Source organism: Tachypleus tridentatus, chromosome 3, assembly GCF_004210375.1.
Source record: "Tachypleus tridentatus isolate NWPU-2018 chromosome 3, ASM421037v1, whole genome shotgun sequence".
NCBI classification, from domain to species: domain Eukaryota; kingdom Metazoa; phylum Arthropoda; class Merostomata; order Xiphosura; family Limulidae; genus Tachypleus; species Tachypleus tridentatus.
Window position 1 is genome coordinate 91,623,492 of NC_134827.1, and position 23,404 is coordinate 91,646,895.

At 31.1% G+C, this 23,404-nt stretch overlaps 1 protein-coding gene across 26 annotated transcripts in view; it reads right to left on the reverse strand.

Annotated features, from left to right (window-relative positions):
- Nucleotides 1-23,082, reverse strand: part of sxc (O-linked N-acetylglucosamine (GlcNAc) transferase sxc) — a 100,822-nt gene extending 77,740 nt beyond the window's left edge. For 2 of the 26 annotated variants that reach the window (XM_076495632.1, XM_076495626.1), the window contains exons 1-3: nt 23,010-23,078; nt 22,254-22,366; nt 6,051-6,113 (exon numbers count right to left, since the gene is read on the reverse strand). In XM_076495632.1, coding sequence (XP_076351747.1) covers nt 6,051-6,113; nt 22,254-22,290 — 100 coding nt within the window. In that variant the 5' untranslated portion in view covers nt 22,291-22,366; nt 23,010-23,078. Of the gene's footprint in view, nt 1-6,050; nt 6,114-22,253; nt 22,367-22,519; nt 22,639-22,998 lie in introns of those variants that run through there. The other 24 variants (XM_076495635.1, XM_076495630.1, XM_076495647.1 and 21 more) reach the window with 22 other exon arrangements.
- Between the last annotated feature and the right edge of the window lie 322 nt (nt 23,083-23,404).

Here is a 23,404-nt window from a genome sequence, read left to right on the forward strand (position 1 = left end):
GCTGTGTCACTAGGGAGCCATCCAGCAGTAATGAAAACAAATTGTCCCAATACATTTTTTTATGACTGCTATGAAACACCAATGAATTTAAGAGAAATATCCTGAATAATATAGAAATAATATAAGGGTTAATTAACTTGTTTATATGATAATTTTATGCATACTAGTTGCTAATATTCCTCCAGTTTTTGTTATTTAACTGACAATGGAATCAGTCCCAGGGACCACCATCAAAACCATTTTGTGCTTATTATAATTTCCATAATCTTACTTTTTAAACATGCATCTTTCACAAATTTTGCAAATAATAAGTGAACATTAAGGCTTCTGTAAACAAAATAAGATTTTACTTATGTTTACGATTCTTTTAAGTTACAATTTGCTGGTGCATTTTTCTTTTTGAATGTTAAATACTGAAATGCAAAGTAATTTTGATTTTAATATTAAAATAATTATGAAATTTCACTCAAAAACTTTACAGCCTTCTACAAACCTCCAAATAATTATTAAACATTTTATCTGATAATTTCCACTGTACATGTTTGATCAACCTGTCCAACCTCATGATCACCAAAAAATTTATAGAGATGAATTACTTTTTCATTCAATGATGACTACTGACTGTAACAAGAAACCACAAATGTTTAGTCTAAACTTAAATCCCAAAAATCTCTGCATATACATGTACATTTTTCCTATAAATTTGGCCTTTACAATGTAACCTGTATCTTGGCTTTGCTTCAGTGAACCAGTATTTTGTAATAAAACTCATATCTTGGTAACACAATATGTGTAATTATTACTATTTACACAAATTCTTAAACTGCAGTTGTTTTTCTTAACTTACAGAACACTAAATAAAAAAAACACCAAAAATAATCTCTTCTAATTACAAGGTTTGCATTGCTTGCCATAATTTGATTTGTCAAATTTCTCATGTAGAAAATATGAAACAATTTTTTTTTTTTTTTTTAAGGTTTTATATCAATACCACAGAATTCCACTAAAATTTATCAGGCTCGGTACCCAAGCTGCATTTGGATCTAATATATAAATCTTGGGATCCAATTTACCTCTTACATCTCCTCTTTTATTCCACCACAAAAAGGAAGGTCTTCTACATAAATGCTTTCCAAAGGCTGAGAAAACAAATTAGGAGCATTCTGAGCTTTTGATTGTTTAAACACACATCACAGAGCAAAGTGGGAACATGTAAGCATGTTTTCAAAAATGAAAGGAGCCACTTTGTTTGATTCACCACATTAAAAAAATCCCAAAAACAGAAAAGGTAGGAGGGTTATTTTGTATAATCTAGCCTGTAACTACAATTTGAATCAAAGCTGCTTTCAACATACCACACGACAAAACACAAAAATCATTTATTTTTTTAATATTTACTCTTAAACTACAAAATTAATGTATAATCCTAATATATTAAATATAATCTACACTTTTATGCCAAACTTACTGACATATATTCAGAGAAGTTTTGAATGCAAGTCTACATATGTAATGATGTATTCTCTGACCTAAACTGGTTGCACAATACATCTCAATAAAATTAAGCACTTGTACCATTTCTTCACTTATCTTTCTGCTGTGCAATTTCCTGCACTATATCTGTCTATGTGTATTGTGACAGCCTATTACATAATCAATGTTACAAGGTGTCCACAGTGAAACAACTTTTTACTGAATAAATTTCAGAATGTTGAAACTTGCACAATTATACCACACCATGTAATTAAATGCATTTTATAGATAGCTTAATTATGTACAATGTTTAGTAAGGAACCACAAATGTGAAGAGCCCTAAGCACATGAATGAAGATATCGGAAAAGAATGGCAATGTTCTAAAATAGTGTGAGTAACTGAAGTGGGTCATGTTCTCCAACAAAGAAACTTTTCACATATGTGGATGCATTACCCAAAAGAATTTCCACATCTAGGGAACAGAAAATCTAAATTATCCAAGAGGTCAAGAGAGACAGTCCAAGAGTTAATATATGGTCTGGCCTTACGGCAAACTGGTTTGTCAACCTATTCTTATGTGACATGTCCCATGCACTTAGGCATGCTTCAACTGTTTGCAATACCGAAGGTAGAGAACTGGCAACTGAACTCCATATTCCAACAGGATAAGGCTCCTCCCCACTAGTCCAGTGATTGCTCCTACCTTGATACTGTAATCCTAGAGGTGTTAGAAATGTGTAGAAAGACGCTGAGTATTGTTGCAACTTATTATTGTGTTCCACGCTACAAACAGGGCATGCATTTTATGTCAGCTCTTAACATAACCTAATGTACCTAAATGATATGTACCATACACGAAATGAAAATCATACTGATAAGCTGTGTGAAAGTTCCTCTCTTTGCATCATTTAGTAAAAATATACAAGACTTCATAGTTTTTCATTTCAACACGAATACCCTGTATAACGCTTCACCAACACAGTAATACCTGTGAACACTAGAATATGATCACAAGCTCATTCTTGATGAGGCAAACAAAATGCATTAGAAGTGAGGAGGAAGGGCAAAAGGTGATACAGAGATTCCCTTATATAATACTTTTATACATCTTCAGATAAAAAAAAATGTTAATTACAGTAATTTTGCTTACCTCTCTATATCACTAAGAGTTAAAACTTCAAATTGAAGATGGTGAAGGGGAACAGCTCTGACCAACTACAATGATGAGCTTCTTTCTGAAGTAGCAATAAAAAGAAAAAGCCTATGGGATATAGCATTTGTAAAGAGACTGCATCCTTCTCAAACTGAAAATAATACTTGTTCAATTGTGTATGTTTTTTTAATGAGATAGGTAAGTAAAGGGTATTAGGAAAATCTAGTGCTGGTGACATGTCACTAAAGTGGGCAGAACATTAGAACGTGTAGTATCAAGTTGTACACCTTTCCATCACAAGAAAATATGTACCAAATTAAATTCCCACATAGATGGGCAAACCCACTAAGAATAGTTTGGGAGATAATGTAATAGTGTGTCCTATGTTACACACTTCTAAGTAGCACCCCTTCTACATATCTCATCCAGTCTCTTAATTAATGAAAATCTCTACTTAGAGATGAAACTCTTCCCTTCAACATTTCTAGTAGCTTGGCATGAAGGAAATAAGGTATCTCCCATGCTCCACTGCAATAACAGGGAGAAGGGAGAGAACATACACAAGGAAAGATGCTGGAGTGTGCATGGACCACTGTCATCAGCACAGTACTCTGGAATTGGGCTTCCAACAAGAGAGAGTACAATGTGTTACCAATATAGACAGCAAGCACAAGCCTGATGTAAAAAAAAACACTAAACCCAGTACTGTTTTTGTAAAAGGTGTAGAAACAATTATGTTAATTATGTACAAATACCCAAGGTAATCTTGCAGAAGACTAGAGGATACAAACCAAAACCAAACACAATAGTATCATAAACAGATATGTGATATACAGATGTAAAATTTCTAGTAAATTTGTGAGCCCCACAAATGAAGTATTCTAATAGAATAGAGAGAATGCAGTTACTACAGAAGAAACAAACTTCCAATCAGATGGATGGAAAACCCAAAAAGTATAAAGATGATATAAAACTAGTAAAAAACAAGAGTAATGAGGAAAATAAATGTATGACTTAATATACTTTTAAATCAGGTCTTTTCCAATAACATATACACTTACACTACAGCTATTATTTAACTAACAATGTATTTCTTTCTTTCCATGTCTATGCACTGATTAACTTTCACTTTCTCCAGTCTATTATACCCCACTTAACAGCACTTTGAAATATTTTACTAATTTAACCTGCAGTCTTTAAAATTAGTTTTTAGTGTGAAGAAAGGACAAGAGTGTGAGAAGGTAAGTATTACTGGAAATATATTTTCAGTTTAAGAAAACATCTAAAACATAGATACCTCTGTTCATACTGAAGCTAGAATCCATACTGATAAGGCAGAGGGGCCAGTGAGCATGTGATATATATAAAAACATCTGTAGAGAATATGGACATGCCAATGTATTAAAAAACAAACTCAGATGAACATGCTTCCAGATCATGCAAGTTACAAGAACAAATAAGGTTACCAGAAAATATAGAGATGAGTAGTTTAGACTGAAGTGTCAAACAATGCAATAAGTAAAGCTCAATAGTTTATGTATACTATTTTACAATTATAAAAATTAAAACTTTTGTCACATTAAAACCTGAACAACAAACTGTTTCAATACCAAGTTTAATTATATACAGTTTTATTAAAACTGAATGTAATTCTGTGAAGTTCATGACATGTGCACTATTACTTGCTGATATTTTAAGACTGAGCTTTTATGACCAAGTTACCAGTAAAAGAGTAACTAAGGTAGCTTTCAAATATGCATTCTAAAAACATTCTAAAACACAAACAGTAAAATAAGTTGCTCCAAAACCTCTACCATTTATCTGGCTTTTTTGAAAGGTTAAGAATCTCTGCTTATCTTAAAACCAACTCTGGTCTTCACTAAAAAAGAAATTTGTGAAAAGGCACCTTATATCAAAAACATTTCATAGCCAAATAGTTCACAAAATGTTTTTTTTGTTGGTTATAAACATATACGACTGACATGTAAGAGTGAATAAATAACTGCAAAAAAATGCAAGTTAAAAAAAGATTATGTGGCAGTTGTACAAAATGTATTGCTTTATCAGAAAATAAATATTTTAAATTCTGGCCTGTCAACTCTACAGTGCTTTAATAAGTTCATTTTGCTATATGTTTTAAATTTTTGGAATGCTGCTGAAAGACACAAGAATGATCAAGAACAAGCTACCACAAAAGATTAGCAGTTATTTTAAATCTATTTTTAAAAAAAACTTCCACTCTTGTTAACAACAGTTAAAATTATTCAAAGACATTCCAGGATTACCAATTGGCAAGAACAGTGCCCCTAAAAGCTAAAATACTAGAATTCATTGGCTCTTTGCTAGCTTGTTATTACTTATTTTGAGCCTTGAACATAAGCCTAAATTCTACCAATTTAATGATGTAATCTGACTGCCTTTATTCAAACTGAAATTTAGTGAATGAATGAATACTAAGCATCAAAAAGTCCATTATATTTATCAGCATGTCTCAGAAAACAACTTTAACTTTGACCTAAATCATTTTTCTACTTTGAAACCAAAAACTATTAGTACCTAACAAGATAATTCAATAATTGAACGTTCCGATATAGATTCACTGTTTGTTAAAACACAGGTATTAGCAAAATTGACTGATGTCTGTTGTTCTAAATGTTCACATCTCCTTTCTGTATGAATCCAATCCACAGAAACCATAACTCTAACCCAATTATTACACAAGATAATTGTTTTGAGGCAATATCTTTATTGATAAATGATAAACAGCACTCATGAAGTCATATTTCTACAAACTAAGAAATAAATTATAACATTCATGGACAGACCTTCAACAGTAGTTTTACAATGTAACATACATTAACATGTTTTACCTGATGAAACTATTTCTTTTTGCACTCAACTAACTAGTCAAAAAACTGCTATAATTAGATCAAGCTGAGTTGAAACAGCCAATACACTTTATATTCAAGTAAATAGTCTTAACTTAACAGCAAAAGATATTTAACTGTAAACCAATAACCAATAAACTGGTTATCAAGTTTGTATCATGAAACTTATTAAATATTAAAAGGTGACTTTAATGCCACTCTAAATAGTTAATTCAACTCAGTAACAGATAGATAATTACAATAAATTATGTTTTACTAAAATACTTATTGGAGGACATTTTCACACAAATACCATCACAGTGATTTATTGAATACTTATGCACACACACACACACACACAATCATGCTGCTGCATGAGTGGTTTTGCCTTATAACTGGTACTGATCACAGGGTATGATGTTAGCACTTGGGCTACCTCATGCCAAGACAAAGGGATAACAAGAGGTACTATTTCCAGATTTATAGCTAAACATGGTAATGAAACCATTAAGAGTTCTAGAATCAGTTGCCAATCCAGTGTATACCAGCTACTCACTTTGGAAAGGAACAGTTGCTGAAGGCATGTCATTTGGTCGACTCCGTTTGTTTCCATTTATACCTGTAATTAAGTTGAAAAATGCTTTAATGTATGATCATTAAAGCATTGATTAAACTAGCTCTATGGAAATTTCTAATGTATTACAATCTGGAGACTTATTTCTTTTAGTTTTATTATTGTTTAAATTTCTAGAAGTTAAATGGTAAATATTACCCACTTCCTGGCCACATAGCTGTAAAAGCCTGTAGTCTTTCTGGCCAATTTTCAAGGGGTTTCACTTAGCTATAGTACTGTCATATTACCTAACACCAGTGGTTTACAAACTATGTTGCAACATACTAGTGTATTAAGGCACATTGTTTGAGGTGTCACAACAGTTTCACCAAATGAAGAATAATTAAGAACAAGAAATATTGCATTTGGCAGCAGGAGCATTAAATAAATCAAAATACATGATTTAGGGTGTTGTCAGTAAAATCACGTTTGGAAATAATACTTTATACAGATCATGAAGCATCTTCAAACCATAAAAAAACAGAAAACCTAGTAACTTGTATCAGTATCAACATTAGCAAAAACATTTGCTTATAAAAGTAGTTTTATTACTTATTATTAGGTACTCGAAAACTTACAACTTCTTATCCACGTTTGTTTTTTTACCAATACTTGATTAATACTTTTATTCTAGTTACCTAAAATTTAAATTTAGAAAGAAAAACAGACAATGATTTCAATGCATGCTACAGCCAAAGTACATGGTATATTTAAAAGAAAAAAATCAAATACACTGACAAGGTCAGAAAGTCAACCTGAGATGCTTTATACATAACTTTTAAAGTAGTAAGGGGAAAAATGTTTTTCTGGAAATAAGGACACATAAAAGATCAGGACAACTTAAGGTATCAAACTGTGCTTTTATACAGAGAAAAAAATATCAAAACATTACTAAGACATTCATAAGCCTCCATATACAATAAAAAGTAAAACTTCTTAAAATAAAATAAGTAAAAAAAAGTTAAAACTATAGACTTGTAATAAGCATAATCAAAACAATTGTTCTTTCATAACAGTTACTAAAATTCTAACAGTATAAATACTGTGCATAAAATAAATTCCATCAACTCCATAAAGTAACAATAATTAGTGATTTTTCATAACAGAAGAATATCAACTTCATACAGTGAAAACAAAAGAACATTTAAATATGGGATGCAATGAAAGCCATGACTATCTCACTGGTACCATATGTATAAAAAAATATATAATCATGAAAATCTCTCACCTCCCACACTCCACAGAATGTAGTTTTTGATTAATATACCTTCAACTAAATAACTTTAAACTATCTGAAACCTTCTACTGCCCATATCAGTTTGTATTTTAGTGGAATGCTCCATAAGAAGCAAAGTGAAATATTATGTGTAAATAAAACAATCTGGTGTCATAAAATCATTTATTTCTAGCATTAAAATGTGTTCTATATATATTCCAATACACAACACAAAAACTAAATTTTATTAATCTACTTTATTAATGCATATCAGTAAGTTTGACATTAAAGTTCTTAATTCAAAATTAAATATTTAAAAACAACTGCTAAACATTGTTTTGTATTGTGGTACATAGTCTTGTTTTTGCTCATTACATTTTATTTTGCCAATAATACAATGTACTTATTTTTTGTAATAAATTAGAAGCTCAAATTACCAATACTTCCAAGCTAAAATACAAAATAGGAACCTCCAACTTTTTAAATTTCTTTCTACACTATAATTAGCAAACCCATAACACTAGATCCACCCATCACTTAAACTTTTGAAAATGTGTTTACCTACACCTACTTAAATACATTTTTTCAACCAATCAAAAGCACTCATTTTGAATCATGTAATTCTTCCTAAAGTATTTATGCAGGAAAAGCCATTCTAACTGCTGGAAAGTTTAAAGTATCATAATCAAGGTGATATTCCAATCAGAAATAAGGTATTTGAAACCCAAATACAGCTTAGAAAGTGAGCCTGTTAAATTACACTGAATTTTGTGGTATTGATATATTAACATATAATATTTAGGTATAACAAAATGCATGCATAAAAATCTACAAAAAATAAATTGTTTTTTTACCCAACATGTAAAATTGAATGAATTTTAACAATTATGACACAAGTACAAAAACTTAAGATCATAAGTATTAGAGATCAATACTTCTTTTTCCCTTAAAATATGGAAGAGTAAACTGAAATTTAAGAATTCATTTGTAAATACATAATATATAATATCACTGTGTGTGTGTGTGTGTGTGTGTGTGTTAATGACATGTCAGTACTTTACAGACTGATACAGTAGTGTAAGACAGAGAATATTAAGATTTGTATTTCATGGACTAATTTTTATGCTATTATATGCTGTAAGCTGCATGAAACCTTGATTTAGAACTTATATAGCACACAAGTTTAGTTACACACATTTGAAAAGTGAATAAAGAAATTAATCAATATAAATAGATGTACATTTTTACAAGCTAATTGTTATACACAACTGATTTCCTGTTACATTTTGCAGTCATTCTAGAGAGAAAAAATATATTAGATTTACTTCCTACTTTGTCTTATGATGACTATGAAGTCTCAAATCAGTTGATGCCATATAGTTAGGGTAGAGAAAATAACTGATGAAATATACAATTTTCATGATAAAGATATTTCATATTTCTGTAACAGGTTTTAGAGATTATACAAATAAGACAATTTTCAGACAAAATATTTTTAATCTTAAAATAAAAATCACTTTACACTTTAGTCAACATTCCAAAAGCAAAAATTTAGAGCAAATCTTTAACATACTTATCTGAAAAACATCTTTATACAATGACCTTGTAATTTAGACATGTTGTGATGTTAACCATACTTAAGTTAGTATGACTAATCTCATGGTTACTTTAGAAGTTATATAGTAGGTACAATGCATCTATCCACTGTCAAAAAGTTAAGAGAAGAATGATACAATAAACAAGAAGCCAAAAACAAGTAGAACCAAATAGACAGAAAGAAAAAAAAGAGGTGTACAAAAATGAGATACAACCAATCCAGACTCAAAAAATTTACTGAGTTGTAGAATATGGAGCTTGAGGTCAACATTAGGAGAGTGAGAAAGGCAGTGATAGACTCCCAAATTAGAACACCTACTACACAACAGCAAATGAAAAGAACCCTGTTAAATAATTAATTTGCTACTAGAATCTAATCCCATGAGACATCACAGCTCAACATGAGAACTTGGTAATTGTGGACTTAAAAGAATACAGAGCAAGGAAAACAGGCATCTTGAGAGTAAATGGATCTCCTTAAGTGGATGTTAGAAATAAGACAGATGTATCCAAATGAATTATTATATGAAAACCAGAGTGTGGAAACAGTTAAAAATGGCAAGTCTGTTGAGCAGACTACATCTCAAGGACATGTCCAGAACCACACCTCCACCTTAACAGCAGGGCATTGATTTTATAAAACATTTTGTTTGTAGGATTGGTGTTGTCAAAAGCTACATAACATCCTACCTGTGTTATGATCCTTAAAGGTACAGAAACCCATATGAAAACAAATGAAAATATATTTGATCTCTAGATACACTACACTGATCAGCCAATCCACTGAAAATAATACATATATATAAAATCCTCCAAGAACAAAGAACAAGAAAGTAAGAGACTCTCAAACAAGAAACAAATACTCTCACTTATGAAAACAAGGAGACAACAGTCTGAGTAATAGGCTCCACACTTTAAACATATAAAGAAGTGAGCCTGCTGTCCTACCAGAGATGAGGTGGAGAAGGAAAAGACAAACAAAACATCTCAGTAACTCAGTAGTCTACAGCACTGATTTTAAAGGTTTTGTCTGCAGGTTTGGTTGTTGTCAAAAACAAAGCTACATAACATACCAACAATAAAGATACAAGAAATGAATACAGCAAAAGTACCAACTACTGAAACAACTAACCTCCAGGATCCAAGACAAACAGCCCAAAGAAAGTGAAGAATGTAGATTAGTAACAAGGATATAATCCATAAAACTGTGGAGAAGAAATATGGTAAAGAAACAAAACAAAAAAAAGTGATCAGAAGTGACTGCTAACAAGCTAAATCCTGATATAGTACAAAGAAGCAAAAAAGTTAAAGGAACACAACAGAAGAAAACAGAAGGCAAGATGGAAACCAGATTTGTACAAGTTTACCTCAGAAGGACACATAGCTACGCTATGAATAAAATAGTAACACAAAGTTAAAATAATTTTTCAAAAAGCATGAAAAAAGTTGCTAAAATAAAAATTTTCCATTGTTAGTATCAGTGCTAATGAGATATACAGCACATATATGATGCTCTCTCCCCCACTGGTAAGGAGCTAGTCCAAGGATGATCCCATCATAGGCTAATAGTCATGTTAACATGAATTTAGTTCTTAGGGTTATGTTCAAGGTTTCTGACATTGCAAAAATCTTAGATATGCAAAGCAACAGCTATTTGATTTGCATAGATGAATACTATTTCTAAATTACAGATCAAATAATACTTTTGCACACAGCATACCTTTATTCACTTCTGTGCAATTCACCACAATTCATTCAAAATTTAATCAACTCTTTCACAATAGGTCAAAGGCCATGTCATCTCATTTGTTGATTTTCAACAAAATTTTATTGAACTACTATTTTATGAATTTGTCTAAGTCTGGAATCAAATTTTAAATAATTCAAACTTTAATATTATATTAAAGTTAATTTATTGATTTAAAAGTAATAATGAGAAGAACACATCTAAATATAGATTTTTCTGAGTTATGAGGTACGTTGAATGCAGCACCATTTAAAATAAGATGTTTGTGATATCAAAATACTAATTTTATAATCTATACAAATAAGAAACTAATTACTAATACTGAAAAGCTAAAATATAAACCAAGAACCTCATATCTCTTTCTTTAGCTGAGATATGGTGTGTACTGAAAAATAGTGACCCAGTTCATCTTTCCTTTTTTTAAAATGGTCCCTTATATACACTTACTTCAATATGTGACGTGAATAACCAATCAATAGCTTAGAATGTCCCTCAATTGGTTTTCCCTGCCATTTTAATCTTTAAAAATCTTTCACACTTCTTTTGATCCAAGATTTGAATGAGGTAGGCTGTGTCTTTAATGTGCTTAAAGTTTTGTATTATATAAAATCTAAATAAATCTTAGTATGCATCATAATAAATTATAATGGAATTCTGTGGTATCACTGTAGTTCATGATTTTTAATTATTCAACTGTATATATAAAACCTAAAAATAAATTATGTTTGCTATACTCCATGTGAAATTTTAAAATACTTAGCAACATATGTCCAGAAACAACCGAGTACAAAGGTTGTAGCAAGAAGAGATGATCATGTACTTTACTTCTTGATTTATTGTTGTACCAGAAAAATTAGTTTAATTTATTTCTAAACAGTAATAATCTATATCCACATATACATTATGATGTATAATAATTGAAATATGACTGTATATTTCAAAATATTATTCCACTAATAAGTTACAATCAAGATAGGTCAGTTTTGTATTACTAGATAGGTGATCTGAATGCACATGCACCACATCAAGTTATTTAATGTCATGTGGGCATGAATGTAAGGTTAATATAAAATATATATTTGTTCATATATATTGCTGCGAGACTTAAGCTACATAGACTAAACATTCGTATGTGTTATAACGTGGTCATTCTAGCATGAAAAAAGCATAATTCATATTTCCTAATTGTTTTTTTGTTATTATGGTTAAGAGGTTGGTGAAGTAAGACCCCACAATGAGTATGGAAAATAATAGTCTCTGAAATATATTACCGAGGTTTTTAAGGATTACACAAATAACATTAAGATTTTGGGGATGAAGCATAGTTTCACTTTTCATTACTAGTCTGAATGCAACAGATTATTTTTACAAGCAAATCTTTAGTAGAAATATTGCACTAAAAATTTGATTTTTGGTGCACAAAAAACTTGTAATACTTACTAAAAGTCCACCAAATGTTAAAACACAGGTGCTGTATCAAGTTATAATGCAAATACTTGATGTAGTGAAGTGTGTAGACAAACTTGTGTTACACTGAGCCCATTGTAAAAAAGATAAATACTTTTACTATCAATGTATGTGAATAAATTAATATATTTTATCATTCAAAGTTTAGTTTATATTTAAAGAAACCTTTAAATACTACTTGAAACTTCAGATGTATTGTTACATGACCAATGAAGGAGCTTCGAAAATTCTCTGATTTGGTTCTCTATATCTTTAGTAATATACAGGTAGTTGAGAAAATGTATGTCTAGACTGTAAGATGCTTGCTTACATAACCTATTGACATGCACATGAAAAGTTCTCTAAATGAATGCAGTTGAAACTAAATTTTCTCAACCCCTGGTAGGTGCCACATCCTGTTTATGCTTTATACTCTGCATGTAGAAGTTACATGTATATATTCATTACGAAAAGCCCATTTTATATTACAATTTAACAATGTTTATTTTGAAATTGGCAGAGTTTTCATCACAGAATACATGTAACTGACTGTATTGTTGTTGGGTGTTTGACTTCAACACTTACCAGTTTTGTTTTAAGATGTATAACTGAAAGATTTAAACATTTTTTTTTAAAACATACATTATACTTTGCATAAGTTTAATGGTTATAATATTAAGAGGTGCATGACAACTTCCAAAAGGATTGTGCATGTCTGCCAGAGACTATAATATGCTTCTACAGCACAGCTGGAGTAAAGGACAAAAAAAAGGAAAACACTAAAATTAATTATAGTGAAAATGAAAAGACCTACAATTACAAACATAACAATAGGAAAATATGTAAAGGTATTCTATATATCATACTTTGTATTAATTCTCAATGTTTTCAATATTACATTGTGCATGTTTCCCGAAGAAACTAATATGATTCAAGGTCACCACTGACTTGTGTTGAATTAAATAACTGCAAGAAAACATCAAACTTTAACTGTATTTGAAAAGGAAAAAAAACATGAAATTACAAAGATATTCCACAAAACATTTAAAGTTTTTTTTTCTATTTCCTACTTTTAATAATTTTATTACATTGTATATTGATGTTAACACCTATAGTTAACAATATGATAGAGAAAATGAAAAATACACATTTACCTTAAAAAACTTCTGGTATTCATTTGGGTGGTTCCAGTGGTTATGCAAATGAAAACACTTTGTACATAACTACTAAAAGTTTTGAGTGCAAATAACTACAATAGATAACATCTTTCGGTATAAACATTTTATAAGAATAATGTCATTCTTATAATAAATATTAAAACTATAGTTTTTAATATATAAAAACTTTGATTTCTATCTGATAAATCAGTTATTCCTTGTGTACAAGATACTTAAGATCTTTAACAAAATCTTAACAGTTTTAGAGAACATATTACGAAATTAGAGCAACCATATGTATTACTGCACAAGTAAAATCCAAGACAAATTACAGAAGCTCAAAGTTGATATGTCTATTTTGTAATGATGAGTTTTAATATCCATATCAACCATCTTGAGATGCAAAATGTCCATTTCATAGAATATTTAGTCAATAATTGTATAAACTAATCACTACTAGAAGAATTAATGACCAATCATTTATAAATCATCTTTCAAAAAACTGATATATACTTCGCATATTCACACCTTATCTTTTTCAATTCACATTAGAATTTTTTGCATTAACAATTTTTAAAACATACTGACTCAAAACTAAATATGAAAACAGATGTATATAATGCCTTAAACAAGACAAAAGTTTGTTATACATTTTGTTTTATTAAACTTGTTGAACAGAAAGTGACTTTCTACTTAAGCATGTTTTCCTGTCATAAAACCTAACTGAAATAACACCAAAATTTTAATAGCAAGCTTTCCAAGTTAACAATACATACTACAAATGAACATTTTAAAATGTGTCATACCTTATGAGATCTATTAACTTAGTACTGTAAATTATTTGTACCATTACAAGACGGCACACTATGAATTATACATAACTTATGACAGCATATGACATTTAATACATCTGCAATATGTTTCAATCTGAAAAAAACTTTCCAATGATTTTAAGCAATTCCAAGAATGTTTTCACAAACTTGTCCTCCAAACTTTTACTGGATGACATCTGTCCAATTTAAGCTCAAACTACATAATTTCATCTGAAAACAACCTCAATTAATAAAAACAAAATTATTTTATACAGGTATATAATTGTGTGAAAAGAACATACCATTAATGCACACTGAGAAAGATTTAAACTCTATCTATCATTTGTCATAGCATTTTAACCAGTTCTTGCATTTCCCAAGGTATTCATATGTCCAGTTTCAGAAGATAATCTGTAATTAGTTAGCAGTCCATAAATCACCCAGTTAAATATAGCCTTACACACTGATTTCAGTTCAGCAAAAACATCAAAGCTAACAAGGACAATCTTGCATTTGACCCTACTAACATATTCTCCTCTGTCACAGCACCCAACCAAAATAAATTTTCATTAACTGGGTGGATGGCAAACTTGACAATAGAAATGACAGAAACCTGGCAAATTGGGCCAATTTTCTTCCCTGTAAATTAACCAAAGTGATTCATTTACTTCAAAAAGCATCTTGGTTAAATGGTGAACAATGTAACAATTAAGTAAATGTTAAAAACACTAAATAAGACTCCTTTCTTGTCTTCAAACAAATATCCAATCTGTCTGAAATGGGAAACAATTCTAATGGGATCTATAATAAAAAAATATTGATAATTTACAGATAGTTTTATTAACTTGTGTTCATATGTACACATGCTGTATGAATTATGGCAGCTTGATCTTTTCATGCTGAAATACCAGTCTTCAAAATTTTAACACCTTTTTTCAAAATATGGAGAAAGCCATTCAAGCCATTCAAGATAAAACTACTCAGCAAAGACTACCAATAAAACAAACAAAAAAGATCAACCCTGTGAATACTGGTGGGTGCCAAAAATATGCATGTTACAACCTTTTATACAATTATATTCAATCAAAATGTAATTAAACATCTTTAACATCAATGAATGTAAATAAGCTTGGCAAAGTACTTTATAATTCAAATTTTAGTACTATCTAAATCAAATTTTTTAATTTTTCAAGAATATATTTAAATATATTCTCAATCCACTCTGTATCATGCCTTTCTAATCTAAATTTTCCTTTTAAGATTTTCATTCTTCCCTTATTTGAGTTGTACAGTACCACCAATTAGACACATCAACTATACATACTGACAAACCAGAATTTAAAATAGGAACCTCCCACCTTTATTTTACAATTTTTTTACAGTGATTAAAGAAACTTTTATACTCTTCAGTTCTGAGATCAATTTTTATACTGACTCCAACTTGTAAAAGTATTTGTTTACAACAAAGGCCACATTATAAACAACATAAATACATTTACTTACCTATCTAAAGACCATCATTTCTCAAACAGATTTTACTGAGTGTAGAATTAAATTAGTACTCTCATAGTTAATGGAATTCTTAAATGTATTTATAGGTAAATCAAGTAGTTTTGGAACACTCTATTTCATTGTTTAAATTACTATATGTTTTAAAATGCATGTTTGAAAGCTATACGAATTATCTTTACACAATCAACAGTTAAAATAATCCTAAAACCTAGGTAAATTCTATATTTCTTGGTTTTTTAATGAATATTTTTTGTTTATTGTTCTATATTATTTACCAAAATAACCAAAATGTAAAAGCAGACTTAGCTGAACTTCTTTATGTTAGTTTGTTAAAACTGGTTGTTGGAATAAAAAAACACTAATTTGGATTAGTTAATTGTGTTTATGACAACTGATTTAATCATAAAATTAAAAAGTTTATTTTTGGTAACTATTTATTGTCATTTTTACAATCATTGGTTCTGTCACTGAAAACAAATTTTAAATATTATTGGTACTTCAATCACAATGTATACAAATTTAACTAACAGGCTTGGTATAACAACATACAAGTTCATTTACACATTTGGACATATTAAGCATTTGCATTATAACTTTTGGTACAATGTGTATCTCAATAAAATTTGGTACTTTTAGTAAAGAATACAAGTATTTTGTATACAAAAAATCAGATTTTTAAGGAAATATTTTTACTAAATATTTGTTTGGGAAAACAGTGTTTCATTACTAGTCTGGGTGCAACACAAGTTTAGTTATGACAAAAAAAATTTATCCCAAAAATCTCAAATTTCCTAAATACACTTCAAATGATTGTTTTCAGTATGACTATTTTATGTTATTTTATATACTCCATATGGAGTGCCACTGAACCAACCACGTAAACATCATAAAAAAGAAATAAAAATTATGCTTTTTTTGCTCTAGAATGACTGCACATTATAACACAAAAATTCATGTTTACTTTTGGTAGCTTAGGTCTCATAATGCTACATATTTACAAATATTTTATTACACTGACCTTGCAGTCATGACTGTAACATTATACAACTTGCACTGACAGTGCACATGCACTCAGGTCAGACATGCATTGAGTAATATAAAACTGACCTTTAGTCTTCCTAGTCTTGGCTGTGTTTTAGTGGACTGGTATTTTGTAATATACACAGTCACATTTCAATTATAATACATTCCATATATATAAAAACACACACAAAATTACTATTTAGAAGAAATAAATTCTTAAATTTGTTTTTCTTAAAATATTGAACAATAAATCAAATAGAGTTAAGAAAATTCTTTTCTTGCTACAACCTTTTTTTTTTTTTTAATTTGGGTTCTTGCTGGACATAGGTTGATAAGCCTTAAAATTATTCCTGTAGAGGATTATCGAACAAAATTTTTTTTAGGTTTTATATATAAACAGTTAAATAACCCAAAAATAAACACTTACACTGATACTACAGAATTGTACTATAATTGATCAAGCTTAGTTTCTAAGATGTATTTAGATTTTCAAAAATATGAAACTTCAAGTATATTAGAGACACAACCTGCCTTCTTGAAAATTTGGATCTAAATGCAGTAGCTTTTACAAAGATAAAAATGGTTGAGAAAACCACTAGGGGGTATTCTAAGCTGTTGGTTGGTTATTCACATGTCATATTAAAGTATATACAAAGGAACATTTCCAAAAATGGAAGCAGGTGAATGGGGCCACTGTTTGATCCAGTACATAAGCCATATTCCAACAAAAAAAATATGGGGTCCTTACTTTATATTCTAGCTTGTCAAATATTTGCAATCTGAGTTCCTAATTCACACAAATCCATAAAATTTGTATTTTAACATCACAAATTTATTTGAACCAGTGCTGCATTCTATATACCATGTGACTCACAAAAATGGAAATTTAGATGTGTTCTTTTAATATTTACTTTTGAATTATAATATACAATTTAACTCCAAACTTATTGACACTAACTCATAAAATAGTTCAATAAAAGTTTGAATGCAAGTCAATAAACGAGATGACATGGCCTTTGATCAGTGACCCAACATGATAGTTTACTGTCCTGTTTATAGAATGAAATTTCTCACTTCTCAGTCATAATCCATAAAATCCCCAGTAATATTAATGTAGCTTTCAACAGATCTTGGAAACCATCCAGCATTAATAAAGGAAACATGAGATGAACCTTTAACTTTTAGTGTTAAGCTTTTTTTTTTTTATTATTATTATTACAAGTCTGAATTTACTAAGAGTGCTGACAAGTCTTAAAATGGATCTCGTTGTGGTTCCAAAACATTAAGCAGTCTTAAAATCAAGATTATCATCTACTTAAAATGGCATCATATCTTAGGCCATAAAATTTCAATAGCTTGTATCTCTTTGTCCTTTGACCATTAGGTTTAATTTTGTTTTAAACACTTCCTGGAGTTACAGCTAAATAACACTATCTTCCAGTGTTTACAAAGAGTAAAGCTTGGGAAAATTCACCTTCAATTTTCTTTGTTTCTTGTCACTGTTTAACAATGTTCTCAATTTTTAACTTACCTCTGCCTCACAAAATTTACATACTGTTTTAAAAACTTAATTTTTCTTACCCCATGATTCAAACTTTCAAATCCAAAGTATTTGCAAACAGCTAATTTATACAACAAAGGTGAATCATTTACACTTTTTTCAGTAAGTTACCCATTACTGACACAACACCTGGTAGTTTGCCAAACTACTTTTTGAATAATTTGTTATCCAGTATCCAGAAGCAACCAGAAACTCAATTAACAGAATTTCCAAATTGTGAAACTGAAATTTGAAATGGATGTACAGTACAAAACTGATCATACACTTCCATGGAAAAGTAATCAATTGATTACACTATGTAACACTTTTATGTAACAAAAGATTACTCTGATGAATAAGAAAATAAAATGCAGCATACACACAAAAAATATGAACTATTACAGCTCTATTTAAAATCATTCCAGAACTGCCTGAAAATCTTAGCAAAATCATTTGTTACAATGAATTACAAGGTTCGTGTAAATATGAAAATCATTTATTTTACAACAAAGGAGATGGCAGTGTTTAACAAAACTAAAAGCAAAAAAGTAATTTGGCATAACCTGAAAGACAAAATTGAAGCACCTGAAAGCATTGTAATCTCATGTTAAAAAACAGTTTGTATACTTTGGCTGTTTTGCTTATAGGTACTGGAAATATTTATGACAAAAACACTGCAAAAATGTCAACTTCCTAAATCTGTAGGCAATTTAAGAAATCTATGATGGGTAACAGTAACCTGACCAAATACTTAGGCATTAAGATACCATTCAATAAGGTAATGCTGTACTATAATATTTCTACATTAATATATACATGGATTTGTAAAGGTATCACTCAGAACTCTCCAGAGTAAAGACAGAAAAATCCTTCACACAAGTAGCCTACCTTCTTAATTCAACAAAAATGTTGGAGAAATCTGGGGAAATGTTAATGCAAAATCAGTTTGCAGGTTAAATTAGTGACCTTAATGTGCTCCTCTGAATTCTCTGATGTTGTGTTTTATGGCACAAAGCAGCTAAGCTATCTGTGCCAAACATCCAGTAAAAAAGTAAAAATAAAGTAAACGTAGCAAAATTCATAAAAGGAAATGAAGGTAAAACAAAACAGCATTTAAAAACATAAATAGCATAAAACCAATGTTCACATCCAGAGTACAATGTTAAGAGAGAAACTACAGTAAGAGAAGTTGTAAAGGACTTTCTGCAGCATAATGGAAATTATCATAACCTGCCAGGAAGACTAACATGCAAATACAAGAATCACTGTAAGCCACCTGAAGTTGGCCTTTCCAATCCTGATTCCGGGTTGTGTGTCATTACGGCCATTATCAAAAAGTAAAGTAATAAAAGTTTCAAAAGACATGCAGCAAAATTGTAATAATAACTCGCCAGGATGACTAAAGGATAGTTCAAACAGCAGCGTTAGTCATCTGAAGTTGGCCTTTCCAGTTCTGGTGTGGAGTTATTTAATGTCATGGCCATTTTCTAATTTCAAATCGAACAAGAGAGATTGTGATTCTTAAAAGGGAACCACATTAAAAAAGGTTTAATGTATAAATTTAAAACACTCAAATGACATTAAGAATATTAATGGCCTTTAAAAAACTAAAAACTTTATCAAGATAGACATTGTCACCATCACCAATAACACTGTCTAATGTTACGGACAGACCTTGGGACCGAGCAGTGTTAAAATGGTGCCGTCATTGAGAGTCGTAACGATGGCAAGAAAGTAAAATGTGGCTTATAGTGATCTGGGTGTTACATAGACTATACACCGATGCATCAGTTTCAGATAAAAGTAAACGATGAATTAAAAACTGACCAATGTGTAGTCTAGTAAGAACAACTTCCTCCTTTCGATCCTTAGGGAAGCAAGACGGCCAAAGCCCAATATAGGGTTTCATTTGAAAAAGCTTGTTTTCACATTGCTCACTCCAAGTCAACTGCCAGCTGGCACAGAGCTGAGCCTTGAATACAGGACCATAGTCCATGTATGGAATAGTCACAGTGGTGATAGTGCCAGAGCAGATAGATTTAGCTGCCGTGTCTGCAAGCTCATTCCCACGAATACCAACATGGCCCAGTATCCAGAAAACTGGATAGAAGTAGATGTTAATGAGAAATGGGCCAGTCAGTTTTGAATATCGGCGAGAACAGGGTGTGAGCCAACGTGAAGCGATTCTAGGGCCAGTAGAGAACTACGCAAGTCTGTATAAATAGTGCAGTTGGAATACATCTTAGCTTCAATATGATCCAGGGCAAAAGAAATGGCATACAGTTCAGCAGTGAACACAAAAGCTGCAGAGGGGATTCTGTGCACAACCACCGAACCACAACAAACCATGCAGAGCCCACAGAGGCACCTGATTTGGAACCATCCGTATAAATTGGAATGGAAAGATTGTTCGAAAGATGTTCAGTAAATAAAAGACTGTACTTCCAATTGGGAGTGTCTGCTTTTCTCAGATGACTTAAAGATACGGCACATTTGGGGGCTGTAATAAGCCATGGTGGGATGGGCTGACCAGTGGATACTGCAATGTTATCCAAGGACAGACCTAATTCATCCAGTTGTGCCTAGATAAGAAGGCCAAAAGGAGCAATGGGAAATCATTGGTTCTGAAAAAGCATGGCTTACCGAGGAAGGTAAACAATCCCAGGTGGGATGCTTTGGTAAAGAATGAAGTTTAGAAGTATACAGTAAAGACAGTTGCAAACGGCAGAGGTGAATAGGAGGTTCATGAAACTGTGTATAAGCTCTGAACTGGGAAGTGCAGAAACCCCAGTACAGAGCCAAAATTCTTGATGATGAATGGGATCCAGCATCTTTAAGGCAGAGGTTCTGGCAGAGCCATAGATCAGTGATCAATAGTCAAGTTTCAATAGAATAAAAGCACAATTCATCTACAGCATAGATCATCGATCTGTTCCACAAGTGCTGAAAGAGAGGACACAGAGGATGTTCAGTGCTCTTGTACATTTGACCTGTAGCTGGTTGATGTTTGGTATAAAGGTCAGCTTATGGTCAAAGATAAGCCCCAAGAACTGTCTCAGGGACCACAGGTAGCACAACTTTACCAATACAGAGTTCAGGATCAGGGTGAATATCCCATTGGCAGCAAAAATGCATGCAAACGGTTTTAGAGTGAGAGAAGTTAAAGCCACATGCTGTGGTTCACTTCAGTAAACAATTGAGGGCAGTCTGCAGCTGCTGCTCAATATACCTCATGTTCAGCGACTCACGTGAAATGTGAAAGTCATCGAGATAGAGCCCGTTTGCAACAGTGAGAAATAGTTGTTCAGTGATGACATTAACCTTTATACTGAAAACTGTGACACTCAAAATACAGCTCTGAGGGACTCAAAGTTCCTGTAGAAAAGAATGGGAAAGTGTTTAACTTGGAATTTCCTGTCCAATAAAAAATTTTAATAAAAATGGGTAAATGGCTACATAACCCATATATATGGAGGTCTAGCAAAATGCCATACCTCCATGTTGTGTCATAAGCCTTCTAAATGTCAAAGAATACTGATACAAGATGTTGTCATTTGAGAAAGGCTTCTTTGATTGACGTTTCTAGTTAAATCAGGTGGTCCATGGTGGAGTGCTGTTGTCAGAACCCACACTGGGTGGGCGAGAGGAGATTGTTTGATTTGATGAATGGTAGTACAGATGTTGAAGATTGTTGATCAGAAACTTCAAGATGTGGTCATTTACCTATTGACTGTTTTTTCAGTATTTTATTTAAAATTTTATTTGGAGTATCCATAGGAAAAAAGAAAATTTCAGTGCCCACTGACCCCACCCACCATGAAGCCCTACAAGGGGACACACAATTTGTGACTGTGTAATCCAATGGTGTGTGAATACTTATTTTCATTATTCACAAATTACCGAAACCCCTCAGACGAGTCGCTTAATGTCACCATCAGAAACTCTGAGTAAACTTCTCTAATTTTAACTCTTAAAAAATAAAAGTTTGACGATGTATCCCTTCTTTTATATTATGCTTAATTTACGAGGTTATACAGGCCATTATATTAAACATTAATCTAAAACTGTTACTTTATAAAAGCTTAAATTAAACTTACCTGTCGCTTCGGTCGTAACAGCTCTTACTGTCGCCATTTTCAACGTCTCTACTAGTCTTGTTTAGAATCTTTAACTACCCTCTGGGCCTAACTTCACAGCTTTTAAGCCTAAACTTAAAAAAACATACAAATTATCGTAATTAGTATAAAATCTTAAGATAGAACCAACATTCATGTAAAACCAAACTCCCAACCAACACGTCTCCAAGAATACAAAAATCATATACTTTTATAAACTTCTTTGTTTCTTATTCAACACAACATACCATGCTTTTCAACATTTACAAAACCTACCAATCCAATAACTATGTCCTACTCGCAAATTTCAACAAAACCATCCGCGTCAGCATTGTAACCTTCCACTTATTAAAGGAATGAAGGTATACATCCGCATAATTAATAAGTTCAAATTTTCTACATGCCCCTTATAACAATATCATATACTTTAAAATTACTTTATAAATATCTCGGTCGATAGGAACAAAAAAAGCGACATCAGTATGACAAATATGAAGTTTTTTACCCAAAAAGCATTATACATGATAACATATTAGTGGTTATTTCTCCTTATTAGCACTATGAAAAGTATTATTTAAATTTTGTTGCATAAGTTCATACATCAGAATTCACTTATTCTTACTTATTGAAAAAGAAATATTTATAAAAAATGAAAAACTGTAGCAGAATTTCAGCAAAATATTACTATATATATATATAAGTATCTATATAACACTATCAAACTAACATTGAGCTTACACTGCATCAGTGCTCAGTCCAAGCTCCGCAGTAGCGCAGTTATACAAGTAAACTACGTAAAATGACGATGACGTACATATTTGTTATAGTGTGAACAAATATTCTAAAATGGAAAAAATGTGCATACATGTATAAATAAATATACGCCTCATAAGATATCAGTAATGGAATTATTAAATGAAGTTATAGGTATGTATTTTGTTGTTTATTTTTAAATTTCGACATTTGCTGTCTGGAGGGAGTATGATGGCACAAGACAAGGACGTCCATTTCAACTGAAGAAATACTTTCAACTTTAAGGACAAACACAGACTACAATTTTCACACCGTTCATTGTATCCTGTCTAAGACGATGGGTCTACCACCTCATTTCATGAAAATAGTAACACATTCAA